General features: G+C 35.4%; 3 protein-coding genes across 6 annotated transcripts; 1 reads left to right on the top strand and 2 right to left on the bottom strand.

Annotated features, from left to right (window-relative positions):
* Window positions 1–174: 174 nt before the first annotated feature.
* LOC111379332 (bifunctional riboflavin biosynthesis protein RIBA 1, chloroplastic-like) lies at window positions 175–2,418 on the bottom strand. The gene is made up of 4 exons (XM_023002688.1): window positions 2,215–2,418; window positions 1,235–1,625; window positions 917–1,138; window positions 175–529 (listed from the first exon to the last, which is right to left on the bottom strand). Exons 1-4 carry the CDS (start codon window positions 2,262–2,264, stop codon window positions 203–205), a joined length of 990 nt encoding a protein of 329 aa, XP_022858456.1. The 5' UTR covers window positions 2,265–2,418; the 3' UTR covers window positions 175–202.
* A 1,149-nt stretch (window positions 2,419–3,567) lies between these two features.
* Window positions 3,568–11,628, bottom strand: LOC111379335 (probable DNA helicase MCM9). Of its 4 annotated transcripts, none has more exons than XM_023002692.1 (20): window positions 11,386–11,625; window positions 11,221–11,323; window positions 11,005–11,104; window positions 10,719–10,857; window positions 10,001–10,067; window positions 9,549–9,714; window positions 8,412–8,511; window positions 8,058–8,155; window positions 7,915–7,980; window positions 7,730–7,822; window positions 7,383–7,499; window positions 7,127–7,199; window positions 6,580–6,646; window positions 5,982–6,063; window positions 5,733–5,854; window positions 5,567–5,637; window positions 4,714–4,823; window positions 4,580–4,627; window positions 4,360–4,512; window positions 3,568–3,819 (listed from the first exon to the last, which is right to left on the bottom strand). In XM_023002692.1, the coding sequence occupies exons 1-20, from the start codon at window positions 11,592–11,594 to the stop codon at window positions 3,740–3,742; spliced, it is 2,064 nt and encodes a 687-aa protein (XP_022858460.1). In that variant the 5' UTR covers window positions 11,595–11,625; the 3' UTR covers window positions 3,568–3,739. The 4 variants fall into 4 exon arrangements, with proteins under 4 accessions (XP_022858460.1, XP_022858461.1, XP_022858463.1 ...); XM_023002693.1 differs by having other exon boundaries at window positions 11,221–11,315; XM_023002695.1 differs by lacking the exons at window positions 3,568–3,819; window positions 4,360–4,512; window positions 4,580–4,627 and having other exon boundaries at window positions 4,720–4,834; window positions 11,386–11,627.
* A 936-nt stretch (window positions 11,629–12,564) lies between these two features.
* Window positions 12,565–13,389, top strand: LOC111379336 (ABC transporter G family member 11-like). The gene is made up of 2 exons (XM_023002696.1): window positions 12,565–12,893; window positions 13,249–13,389. The coding sequence occupies exons 1-2, from the start codon at window positions 12,629–12,631 to the stop codon at window positions 13,332–13,334; spliced, it is 351 nt and encodes a 116-aa protein (XP_022858464.1). The 5' UTR covers window positions 12,565–12,628; the 3' UTR covers window positions 13,335–13,389.
* Window positions 13,390–13,488: the final 99 nt, after the last annotated feature.

The raw sequence follows: 13,488 nt of genomic DNA, 5'->3' as shown, positions 1-13,488 counted from the left end.
AAAAAAAAAAAAAAAAAAAAAAGAGTAGGAACAGCAACATTAATCAGGGAGCTTCCTACTATTCAGAGCAGTCCTAGTGCACATGAAAGAAACAACATAAAAGCACTCAGTAACTCCCAACAAGAATGTGAATCTTAATATACTAATAAACTACTGCTTGCATATGTTGTTATCAACAATTTCAAAAAAGTACTCCACTAAACTACCTGATTAAGTCAGCAATAGATATAATCTTGAGGTTTTCTTGCTGAACAAATTGCCGAAGCTTAGGTAATCTAGCCATAGAACCGTCATCATCAACAACCTCACATAGAACTCCAACGGGATCTAATCCTGCTAATATGGCAAGATCCATAGAAGCTTCCGTGTGTCCGGCTCTTTTTAAAACACCACCCTCTCTGTACTTCAATGGGAATATGTGGCCAGGGCGATTGAAATCCTCAGGCCTTGACTCTTTTGATGCAAGAGCCAATATCGTTGTTGCCCTGTCTCTTGCTGATACTCCAGTGGTTGTATTATGTTTTGCATCCTACAACAAAGTTATTGTGAATTATGCTTATGCAAGTATCTCATACAATCTAGAGGTCAAAACATCAGTTCTTTTGCTTCCATGCAAATATCTTTTGAATCACTCCATATTTCACACAACTTCACAAAACCATTAGCTCTGAGTGCTTGTGCGAGTGTTGGAGTGTAGTCTTAACATAAAAAAATAAAAATAGGTAAAAAGTAAAACTAAAAACCAGATATCCGATGCATGGATGGAATATACAGGCTAAAAGATTTTTATTTCCAAACATAAATAGCAAGTATCCCTAGTTCAGAGTACTAGCTACTTAAACCAAAATCAAGAGAAAAATACATAAGAAAAGGCATAGGTGTAGAGTGTTTCTGTAAGGAGAAAGAAAGAACTTACCACCGAAATGGTGAATGCGGTACAAAGTTTCTCCTCATTTTCCTTGAGAGATACCATGAGAGGAAGCTGCAATCTTTCCAAGTCTTCCTCTTTCATGCTCACACAAACGATTCCAGTTCCATGCTTCACAAAGAAAGCCATGGCCTCCGGAGTAACTTTTGATGCAGCCATTATTATGTCTCCTTCATTTTCTCTATCTTCATCATCTACGACTACAACCATCTGCAATGTGGTCCAAAACGTAAAAGAAAAATTAAGAACACAGTGGCTAAATAGTTTAGCATTCACGAAACTAATAGTATCCATGAGATAAACAACCTTTCCTTGACGAATGTCTTCAATGGCCTCCGAAATAGATGAGAAACCTTCTGACGACTGGTCCAGGTCAAATTCATCATCTTTAACAGCAAAACCACTGGTTGTCAAAGCCATATCTGCTGCAAGTGCTCCAAAATCTACAGTATCAGGCTGTACTTCAACTCCGCCAGACACATCACTGATAAGAGCATTACAAGAAAATTTTTTGCCACTTGAATTGGGAAGAAGGCCACCTTCACCAAATAACACAACAGATTTAACTCTTCCATTGGCTTTTGTAGTGAATCCCACTTTAGCACTCCGACGATTAAAGGACTGTAGAGGGCAGCCATTCACAGAATACAGATTACCACAATGCAGTGAATCAAACAGTCTGGAAACTTTAAATCCCCTGCACAAGAAAAAGGTTAGCTACCAATTCGGATCATCAGGAAAAGCAAGATGGCCAAAGCTTTGAAAATCACCAAATTCTGCTCAAATCTAAAACACGAACCTTATTTTTTTTATTCCAACAAACATGTTTACAGTTCATTATGAACCCATATACTAACACATTTTCAGTTCTGCAAGATGTCCAAATTTCATGTCGACCGAATTGATAAAATTCCACCCATAAGGCTATGAGCCTATGACCCATTAGAGAGCTCTAATCAACACAGCTCACATTTTCAAGTATCTTTCTCTTTACCAATTTTCAAGCTTTTGGATCTAAACAAAACGTTTCTTATATCACAAATAAATAAATACAATCATATAAATAATATAATGAAACTCAAATCCATATCCGATGAAAACAATATATTCAATATTTTTTTGTCTGTGATTAAAACAAAAGATTTAAAAACGCGCGGAACAAAAGGCAGAAAAAACTAAATCCGCCAGAGAAAAATCAATTTGAAATCCCATCTTTACGAATCTAACCGATAAAGAACAAATAAAATAACAAAAAGGATTACAATAAGAATATGGAGATAGCTTACTGAGATCCACAAATGGTGGTTGCAGGGCAAGAAAACTTTAAAGAAGCCATGTTTGGTTTAACAGTGAAAGACCCAGATGGGAATATAGCTGAAGAGAAATCGATATTTTTGGTCAAAAAATTTGGGTTTGGGAGTTGGGACTCCCCATCTTAAAGAGGAGGAACAAATTATTATTTTTTTTCAAAGAAGAATGAAGAAACGACTAGGAAACAGAAACTGGTGAAAGAGAGGAAGAGAGAGAAAGGGAGAATATTCAGAGCGCAGGTGATATAACATTGCGTCACCAACCAATCACGGCTCACTACTCGTTTCTTCCGTAAAATGAAGTCTGAAAAAATTTATTTTTCATTTTGTACAATTTTCATTTTTTTTTTTTTGGGGGGGGGGCTGGAAACAGTTGGTTGTTAGTTGTTACTTTACATTTTCTTCTCAAAATAAAGGACGAGTTTCATCTTTTTAATTATTCGTTAAACAGTCACAATCTTTGTACTTATGTATAACTTTACTTACTCAACAATGCTATATGTAAAATTAGAGTTGATAATTTCGATTGACAACCACAAACATGAAAGTAAGACTCACGCTGAATAGAAAAATCATGGACCCCTCCTGCGAGCACGTTGTCAACCAAGGTTAGAATAATTCTTACTAAAAATCACTCAGCATATGCTGTTTTTTAGCTCTTTCCTGTCCTTTTTTTTTTTTCCTATGCCCACTATGAAAAAGGAAATTACAAAAAATGAAAATTCAACCGTTCTGACATTCTTGTTCTTAGGTTTATTTTGGCATGAAGTGAAACAGTAATAGCCCAATCAGATTTGACTGTCACCTATATGGAAACACACCCAAGGTGGCTGTAACGGGGTCGCTGACTAAATAGAAATGGAGCAGGAGCCATCCAAATTGGCAACTGGCACCCCACCAAAAACATATAGTTGCGGTGCATCAACTTGCTGCTGTCTATTTTTGACCCCTTTATCCCACTCTTTCGTGTTTGCTTCCTACCACCCATTGATCCCGTTGCCAATTTTTCCAGCGAGGATAGGGAAAGTCCTCCAGAGAATAAAGATTGCCACTTGGCCTCGACCAAATCTAAATATGTTTAGTCAAATTCAATCTAATTCATCATTATTTTTTAAGCTAGCTGCCAAAGAATTCATATATATTTTTTCTAAATTGATTGAGTCTCACTTTTCACCTTCATGTAACAGTGACAACACCCACACATTTACCGTAGTCCATAACTGGATTATGCAGACTACAAAATACAATAGACAGTGGAGAAAGCAATGGTGAATACTGTCACATATCTAGCACACAGAATAGTAGAATACCATCCAATTTCTCAAAAAATAAAAATAAAAATGACGCTTCTTCACTTAACCAAAAATCTTGATTTCACCATTATCATAATTCAAATGAAAGAAAAGAGAAAGTTATTACCTTTTTAACAATAGAAAACTATACAGCAATTCATATTACAAAAAGTCTACTGCTCCAATATTCTTATACTTCCTCAGCACGTTCACCCTTCAAGCATGTTTATGCCAGGAAATTCGTCGATGCAACTCAACTTCTCTAGAATTAGCCTTTCTTGCTTGGCATCTATACCATTTCAGTTAAGAATTACAAAAGATCCACTCAAAACATTTTCATCAATCTTAAAAGAGTTGTTTTTATAATAGACTACAGTTAAGATCTACCAATATGGTCAGACATTAAAGTAACTCATGTCATACTTCTAGGAAAAGCTCAAACAACCTTTAAACAAAATGGTACTTGTACCGAAAATCAACGCAGCAAATTCACCTTGATGCCTAGTAAAGAACGAGCAGATGGGAAAGAGCTAGAGATCATTAAAAGTACCTAATCCAGCTTATCGATTGCTTAACTAGTCGAGGGGGAAAGAAAGGTTTAAGAGAAGCCCTCCTTTCATGCTAGGATTGGAAATCTTGTATTTTACAAATCCATAAGATTGAGCCTTTGGGTTTCTAAAATGGAATACACATGTTATGATGCCTCCAAGTCTTGGGAAAATATTGACAGTTTCACAATAAAAAATTTTGGCATTTGTATATTGCAGCATCACATTCTACAGGGATTCTGTATATGTATTTGAATTATGAAAATATCGTGTAAGGATACATTCTTCATCAGGGTTTTCTGTAAAATTGGAGTGCAACGCATTCCCAACGTTATCAACAATAGCTGAAGTGGTCATGGATGATTCAATGCATAATATGGCAGTGATTGCGTCTAGACGAGTAACCTCATTTCTAAACATCAACCTTGCATGCGCTGTGTCACATTGGCAAGTTAGATAAATGGAGGTAAAACATAGGCAACGCTATGTGGAGAATTGTACCTTGAGCAAGTCGTATCAAACTTTCCAGCATGCGCACAGTTGTTCTCGCTGTGATACTATGTGTTAGAATACATAATGAAAAGAGAAAGGGAAAATCAGAATGCCATAAAATAAGCTAGTTGAGTTAGGTAAACCTGCATTATGCGTAGCGGATCTTCTTTGGAGTTGATAATAGCTAGAAATAACCTTTTCAGCCTCCTTTGTAAGGACTGGCCTAAAATATCCCTTCACAAAGTGTATGTACCTGCAAGCACCCTATATGGTCTACTTTTCAAAATTTTCATTTTAAATTAACCGGTGACACAAAATTGAAGATACTAGCCATAATTCATAAGCTTATTCAGTTCATACTTTATTGATGCCTTCCCCACTGAAATTAACCATACAGAATAGATATACTACAGGAGGCAATTTGATCAAAAATTTGTATTATTTTTACTAATGCATTCCCCACAAAAAGAAAAGAAAGGACATTTACAGAAGGAAACCATTTCCTGCCATACAAATATACAAAATGATTAAACAGGCTCTATTGTGATCAGGTGCTCCCTCCATCACTAAAAAGAAGTCCTTGACTATCCAAAGTTCATTGACAAAGCTTTCAAATCATCATACCTATTGCTTTAATTTGCATAAGAAAAAAAATAAAATAAAACAAAATTGAACAGATGAGAAACTTCACTATTAGTGAAATGCTATATAAAAAAATAAAATTAAATTAATGGTTTGAGAAGTTGTCAATTTGATTTCGACCATTGGAGAGGGCCACTTTTCTTGGGATTGAAGGAGTGCTGCAAATGATATGGTGCAAATTCATATGAACAGAATAAATCCAAGATGTTAAATACATATGGTAATCTATAACATTCTGTTCAAGCTGAACTAGATATATCTCAACCGTTCAAGAGCTGATTAACTGATTGTTTATATGAAGAGCCAAAGAGAAATGTATTAGCCTGAATGTTGAGGTGTTTCCAAGAATCTTACCTTCTAAGCAGGGGAAGAGGCCAACTATTTGTTAGATTTTCATCAGAGTTGCCTTTACCTGATTCTGCTTGCTAATCAATGCAACAAAGACACGAAATTCAGATCAATCCATTAAATGCTTCATTACACAATGGTAAGCCATTAAGTTTGATCTTAGAATTATTACCTCAAAAAGAATGTGCGACGAAACAACTGCATCCCACTCTGGATTCTTTGTGTCTAAGAGGACTAATACTATATCAAATCTGCTTAACAAAGGTCCAGAAAGTGTGGTGTTGACAGATAGAGCTAGCTTTAATTAAGAAATAAAACAGTATAAACTATTCGTTGAGAAATCAAAAGGCTTGTGCTTCAAATAAAAACTGTCTTTCAAACTACCTAGAAAAATATTAAGTTCCATTAACAGAAAGGATACGTTGATCAGGATCATAGTGTCCTTTCGGATTTGTTGCGCCAAAAACAATTGTTCTTGTGCTGAGCGTTGTTACAAGACCAGCCTGAAGTTTTAATTTATTTGAACAGTCATTTCAAAATATTGGCAGACAGAAATATAAATAAAATGCTAAAACTAAGGAAAATCTAATTTAATTTCTTCTAACAAACTAACCTAGAGAAGCATACAGATCTAGGAAAATACTTTTGCCATTGTACAGCTCAATACTCACAGAATATTAGGCAATCATATATGCTTTGAAAAGAGAGTAGAGAGTAGACGCTGTACAAGGCTCCCATGATTATGAGATCGCCAGATGATTGGATATCGTAGCCTCACATTGCAAGTTGGGGGGCAGTTTTCCCTACTCACCCATGATCTCTATTCTTTGCTACTCGGTATACGAAAAATATATATATATTCTATGTCATAAATAAGTTGCATGTCTGATATCACATATTTATATACATAATGTAAACTCAAAAATATGCTGAACCTTCTGCTACAGAAAGAATACAAGAAACAAGATATTGTCCTAGAAAGCAGTATGTTACAGCTTTTACAGAGGTAGTCAAAATACCTTGGCTACACTTATTGTTTGCTGCTCCATAGCCTCATGAATGGTTGCTCTATCGTGTTCCCTCATGCTATCAAACAAAAAAAAAAACAAAAAAGTGTTGTAACTGTAAAATGCTAAAATAAAAAGAGAATTACTTTAGTTAGAATGTAGATTAAACAACACGAACGGCTTATCATTCAAGCATGCCTTACAAAACAACAAAGACAGTTTTTTCACTTTCAAAGAGGTGAAGTGCGAAATGGGATGTGAATATTTGTTAGCAATAACATTAACGAAAAATAAAATACAAAACAATACTAGATTATTGGACACTTTTCCCTTTTTGTTTGCTAAATGAGATCTTGGGGAAGGGTTTATGTAACTACCATAATTTATTATGGAATATCTGATCAAGGACTTCCATGTATAGTTAAGCAACCTCTGATTAAAGATGCCATAGACATTGTAAAGCTATATCTTCAAAATGTTAATCTGCAAGTGAAAAAAGTTATCTTTTGCTGGTTTCTTTCTTCCAGCACGTTAATGTGATGTCATTCAGAGGCAGTACCTGTCGAACTCATCTATGCAACAAAGGCCGCCATCTGCCAATACAAGGGCCCCAGCTTCTAACATCCATTCCCCTGAAATTTTTTCTAATGTTTTACAACAAGAAAAATATATACATACAAATATTTATAAAGCAAAAACTATTGAGATGCCAAAATTATCTGCTCAAATAAATGAAAATATCTATTCTGTGAGGCACTGGATGGATCTAAATGACACTCAGAGAGAAACCAAATAGCTGGTAAAGTTAATAATACCTCCATCCTTGACTGCAGAAACAGTCAATCCAGCACTAGTACTTCCTAATCCAGTTGTAATAACGGATCTGTTGCTCAATTTAGCAGCGAACTTCAAGAACTGAGACTTTCCAGTTCCTGGTAGAATCAAATTTACTATACATTTTTAGAAGTTATTGACAAAAAACTAGCTTTGAGAACTATGCTTCTAAAATTCTGAAAAGAATTAAAATTGCTACAAGAATCCATGAGTCCTGAAAGGACAATTTAGACTTTGAGAGAAAAAACCTTGCTCAGCAGTCGGCACTTAAATCAGATCAGTAGCTATGTCACACAAAGCAGGCAGTGGTACAGAAATCAAATGTTACCAGGATCTCCAACCAGAAGCAAATGAGACTCCCCACGAACTTTTGTCCCAGAAGCGTCAACATGTTGGACACCACCAATAAGTGTTAGGGCAACTGCATGAAATAGAACTTCATGTTGAATCACCATAATCCTAAGATTGCAAAATTTTTTCAACCATTAAATAGCAGAATTCGGTGGGAAATACCTGCAAGCTTTACAGTGAAGAGTCCAAACACCTGTGGACAGATACCTCGTAGAATGGCATTCCTGCCTGAAACACTTTGAGATGAAATAGGCATATAGAACCCATAAATCAAGTATATAGCATATATTACTAATATCTGTTACCTTTCAGTGGGGCATCTTTAAATTCCAACCAAAACTGCTTGAATTTTAAAATAACATCATCAGGGATATCGATACTTGACTTTAGCTCATTCATCCTCCTGAAGACAAAAGTAATCAAGGTAGAAATAGTTAGACGATGAGAGGCAGTTCCATTTGTCAAACTAAGTAAATTATCACCTTCATAACTATACATTTTTGCAACCAGTTGTAAAGGCATCAAAATGTGATGTAAGGTTTCTGCAAGCTATGAGAATTTAGTCCTCAATTTACCATTTCTTCTCAATTGCATATGTATAATATCATGTGAAAAATAAGTAAAGAATAGGAGAAAATAAAAGAAACTACGTCGTTTACCTCACATGGTTAGCAATTAATACAGGATCAAGGTCACAACGCACGCCCTTCATATCAGAGGACCATTTTGCTGTCAGAACCCCAGTAACTATCACATCATCTGAAAGATAAGGCAGAAAGATAATTATGCATCAATAGCGTATATATGGAAAGATAATTATGCATCAATAGCATATATATGGAGTGTAAATATAAGTAGCAGTGGAAGGTATTAAAGCACAATGAGGAAATGTGTAGAATTAATGTAATATTGTAATGTTTTTTTGGGCGATGTGGGATGAGACTGAAGGCACCAAATAAAGCACGAAATACAATAAACTAAACCATTTCTCTGTGTGAGAGAAAAAGAAAGAAGCAATTCGCTATGCCAGCTATGTTTCACGGATACTTGTACTAGGATAGTGTGTCTATGTCTAACATGACACTCTATCATGATCATTTTTTTCTTTATCAAAAATATTATACGTTTTTAACTCAAAGTTATTATTAAATAAAAATAAGTACTCTTATTTTTTTAATTTTTTTAATTTTATTACTGTAGGTATCCAGGCCAGCTTACGCTCACCTCAACTAATCTCACTAGACCCTGAAATTTACAGTCAGGTACTCACTTAATGGCCCTAAGGGAACTCGAACTGGTAACCATTAAGGAGCAAATCCAAAAACAACAAGTATAAAATTAAACTTATATTATATAAATGAAGAATTTTAAGATTTAATCAACGCTTCGCAACAGTAATTTTTATAAAAATCACGTGTTGACGTACCCGACACGTATGCGTTAGTGCATCATAGCATGCCAGTTAAAATTATAAAAAGCGACTAAGTTTCTCTACAAGTATATAACATCCAAATTAATATTTTTTAAGTAGTTATGCATCTATTCCTACTAGCATTTGTTAAACACAGCAAGCACCAATTACATTTTTCCCTTTTGGATAATCTGGAGAAGATCACCCCACCTTATAATTTCATTGCTCATTGTTGAATTTGAAAGTAATTAAGCTACAAACTGAGGACTTTGCACTAGGTCTCAAAAACATACTTGTGGTGAGGGGATAACTTCCTTAGCAATATGCAAATTTTGAAATATCCCAGGAAGGCAAGTAAAAAAGATAAGGTCGTCGTAATGTGTACCTCCAGCTTTAACTATGTCAACAAGATCATCCTTCAGAATAACCGGAATTGAACGAGGGATAGCTCCAACACCCAAAACCTGAGTACTTTCTTGGATTTTAATTTCCTGATAATCATGACATATTTTGGTGTCTTCTACAATCTGGAAACGCGTGCTTTCACAATTCTACGTGAAACAAGATCAAGATCACAAGAACTTAAGAAAATTTTCAAATCTAAAATACATGCAAAATTAAATTATATTTCAATTGCCTGGGATCAAGCAGCAAAGTTGAACTGTTTCGCAGTCTTTACAAGCTAGGCTCAAGCGAGGCTAAAAATAAGTTCAACCTTTTCCGAGCCTGATCCAGCTTAAATACTCAAACAAGCAAGGTCAAGCTTGATTAAGGTTAGCTTGTAGGCTTGTTAGCTTTAATTGGTCCAGTTCTGAACGTGTGGACAATAAAACAGACCTGAGAGGGGCAAAATGTTGGCTTGGGTATGGAATTTCTAGTTTCGACTTCTGGGTGAACTTTGAACCTGCATGCAACTTTTTAATTTTAGCAGATAAACAGTTTAAACAATAATTCCATCACGTATTAAAGGAGTGACTGCCATGGACCAGGGCACCACTAAATTTTTTGAAGTAACCATTATAGAGGTATTTGATTTTATTATAACCAATTTTAATGTATTTCATATTCTGAACACCTATCCCCTCCCCCTGTGCCGCCTTTCCTGAACAAGGCTGATCTCATTAGTTATTCGATGAGCTAGGAAAGAATACACCCCGTGCGCATTGTGCAATTAAAAATCATATAGAGGCTAAATTATGTGTATAGCAACAGAGACGTGGAGTGGAAGCACTACCATGAATCAGTGGATCATGATGAATTTATAATTGGAAGAAGTGATCACTTTGGATACTAAAAGAAATTCCTTGCATAAAGCTATCGTGTTTGCAGATTCTTGCATGATGTAGTCTATAATCGATTTTTTGTCAACTAATAGCAGCATATTGTACTTTCATCATATCATTTTTCATGTATCCCTGATTTTTCAAATTTATGCCCAGGATAAAAGACAAGCCTATTATAATAGATAGTTTGATAGCTAAAATATTCAAAGAAATTAAGTTGCAAATGTAGTTAAAGGAAAATGTTAGAACATCATGAAGCAGACCACTCGGACCTGTGTTTACATATTCGACATTCATAAATCTTCTCTCCTTCAATCATCTTGACTGCTCCTGACCTGATTACTGTCCCTTTGAGGGTGAGAAGAATCCCACGGTGCTTCACTCTCACACGTCCAATACTTGGAAATGTTTCTAAAACATTCAAAGAAGATTAATACATCCATCAATGTATATTATTATTTTTTTTTTTACATCTATCAATTTAAACATAAAGAGAATCCCCAAAAAAATAGCCCAGAAAATCCAACATGTTTAAGCATAGAATCAAAGGAAACTAACCAGGGCATTCGAGAGGAGAACCACAGACATTAACACGAACGTGTACATATTCCTTCACAGTTGCATTTTCAAATTTCTTGAAATCCTCGAACATCACTTTCTACACATTCCAACAACAAATCACATACACACAATCTACAAAAAATAAAAATAATAATAATAAAATAAAATAAGTTGGGGGGGGGGGGGGGGGGAAAAGGCAAAAAGAAATAAAACCTGAGCCCAAATCGCTGATTCGTCAAAAAGTGATAAATATTCAACGGAATGTGAGAAAATGTGGTTGGCGAGATGCGGGTTCTCATCCATTAACTCTGCAAAACTGTTGAAAAATGAGAAATTCTGCTATGGATCCATCAATTCGAATATCAAAAAATTACTTACTCAATAAGTATAGGATAGTGAATTCGAGGGTCAGGAGAGAGGATTATGGACTCCAGCTGCTTCGAGTGATACTTTATCAAGAATCCGGCCAGTTCTTTTCTGGGTTCACTTTTATCCTCCATCACGATCGGTGAGCGCGAGGAGAGGGAAGGCGTTGGAAGAAGAAAAAGGAAGTGGAGGCGCGTTTGGGCGGGAACGAATATATACATGAGGGTTATTTTTCACCGGCGGTCATTGTACTTCCACCTGAGTTTTAATTGAATCATTATGCTTTAGTTTGTGATTATTAAGTCATTATACTTTCATTTTGTATAAACTTGATTTGAATCACTATATTTCAATTTGTGTGAATAGGATCTTAAATTTTACTCCAAGATCATTTCTTTGTGTGTTCCGAAAAATAATAAAATATACCACATTGTTAATACTTTTTCATGTTCAAGGAGTAAAAAAGTTTCTTAATAGTGTAGATTTTACGTTGCAAATAGGGTTCAACAACAATACTAAATATTGTATCCGAGAACAAATCAAACAATACAAAGCCAACACAATTCGAATGTTGGGATGGCAAGACATAAAAATCCATAGACGATCAACGCATAGAATTCTTAATCATGCCAAAATCTAGTAATTGATAATCATATCAACATTTGATGACAATCATCATAACAGAATTAGATGAAGTGATCCAATTTAAGACAAAATTACAGTACAATGATCCGATATGATATTCCTCCCCTTCTAATGCCCACCCGTGTAGCTTATCGGGTTCTCTTCTCACTTTGCCAAATAATAAAATGTAAAATTCTATATTGACTCAAAGAGGTATTGGAGTTTAAACCCCGCTTGTCTCCCTTTAAAATGATAATTTGTGTTTTAGTATTTAACCGAATGAAGATCTTAAAATTCATAAAAGTGAGGCCATACGACAGAATCTTGGAGTTAAATTCTTTGTATTTGTAATTTTCATCCCCAGGCATAAAATTTGTCGACATTGCCACTTGGCATTTAGACTAAAGCGTTACATAGCTTCGATTTTGTAAAAACGAAAACAAGAAAATATAATGCTTATTTAATAGCATTAAATTGGCTTCATTCAAGAGTCACGAGAGTGACATGGAGAAAAGGGCCAGTTCTTAGAATTTTCAATCTTCATATGCAGATTCAGTGGATCTAAAATCCGAGTCCTTGAACCCTTAAATCCAAGCATCTCTTGCATCAGATTTCAACATTCTCTGTATGCATGGCTTCATCTGTGGCACATTGTGAAGAGAAAAACACGATGTTTGAAACTTGTGGGTCATCATTTGATTCAGAAACACTTGATTTGGTTCCTTGCAATGGAGTTTACTTGACATGGAAGGACCTTTGGGTCACAGTTTCGATCCGAAAAGATGGCATAAAATCAATACTTGAAGGGCTAACTGGCTATGCTTGTCCCGGTGAAGTTTTGGCAATTATGGGCCCTTCTGGTTGTGGCAAGTCCACTCTTCTTGATGCTTTGGCTGGTAAATGGTTTTTATCTCTTCTTTTTTAATGCTGCTATTGAAATGGCTTTGCACCCAAGCATGTCTGCGGAGCGTTTATAAACTGTTTAAATTATAAATAGCCAAAAATAAGTGGTGAAATGGGAGGGCAATACTTTTGCATCTCTCGAAATGTGTTGATAAAAAAGGTGGCTTTGGTGCAGTCATCTTATTATTATATTTATGTGGATGTGTTCCATCTCTTTGTAATCTTGTTTGGAAAAGGTAAGATTGTTGTGTGCAGGATTAAGACTGTGATTCCTACTCTTATTTTATTTTATTTTTTCATTTTTGGGCATGAATTCTCTCGTGCTGAATACTGTGGCACCGATTTCAGGTAGACTAAATTCAAGAACAAGACAGAAAGGAGAAATCCTGATAAATGGTCGGAAACAGAATCTGGCATATGGAACATCAGTATGAGCTATTCCGCCACTCATTTGATTGGTTAATCTATTTTATAAAAACGTCCAGGCATTTGTTCTTCGTTCGTTCTACTAACATAAGCCCCTATTTGGGCTCCAATAAAATGTTTTTTTTTTTTTTTTTTTGGGGAGGGGGGGGGGGGGGGGGGGGG

Source organism: Olea europaea, unplaced genomic scaffold (assembly GCF_002742605.1).
Source record: "Olea europaea var. sylvestris unplaced genomic scaffold, O_europaea_v1 scaffold1972, whole genome shotgun sequence".
Taxonomy (NCBI): Eukaryota; Viridiplantae; Streptophyta; class Magnoliopsida; order Lamiales; family Oleaceae; genus Olea; species Olea europaea.
This window is presented reverse-complemented; position numbering and strand designations above follow the sequence as displayed.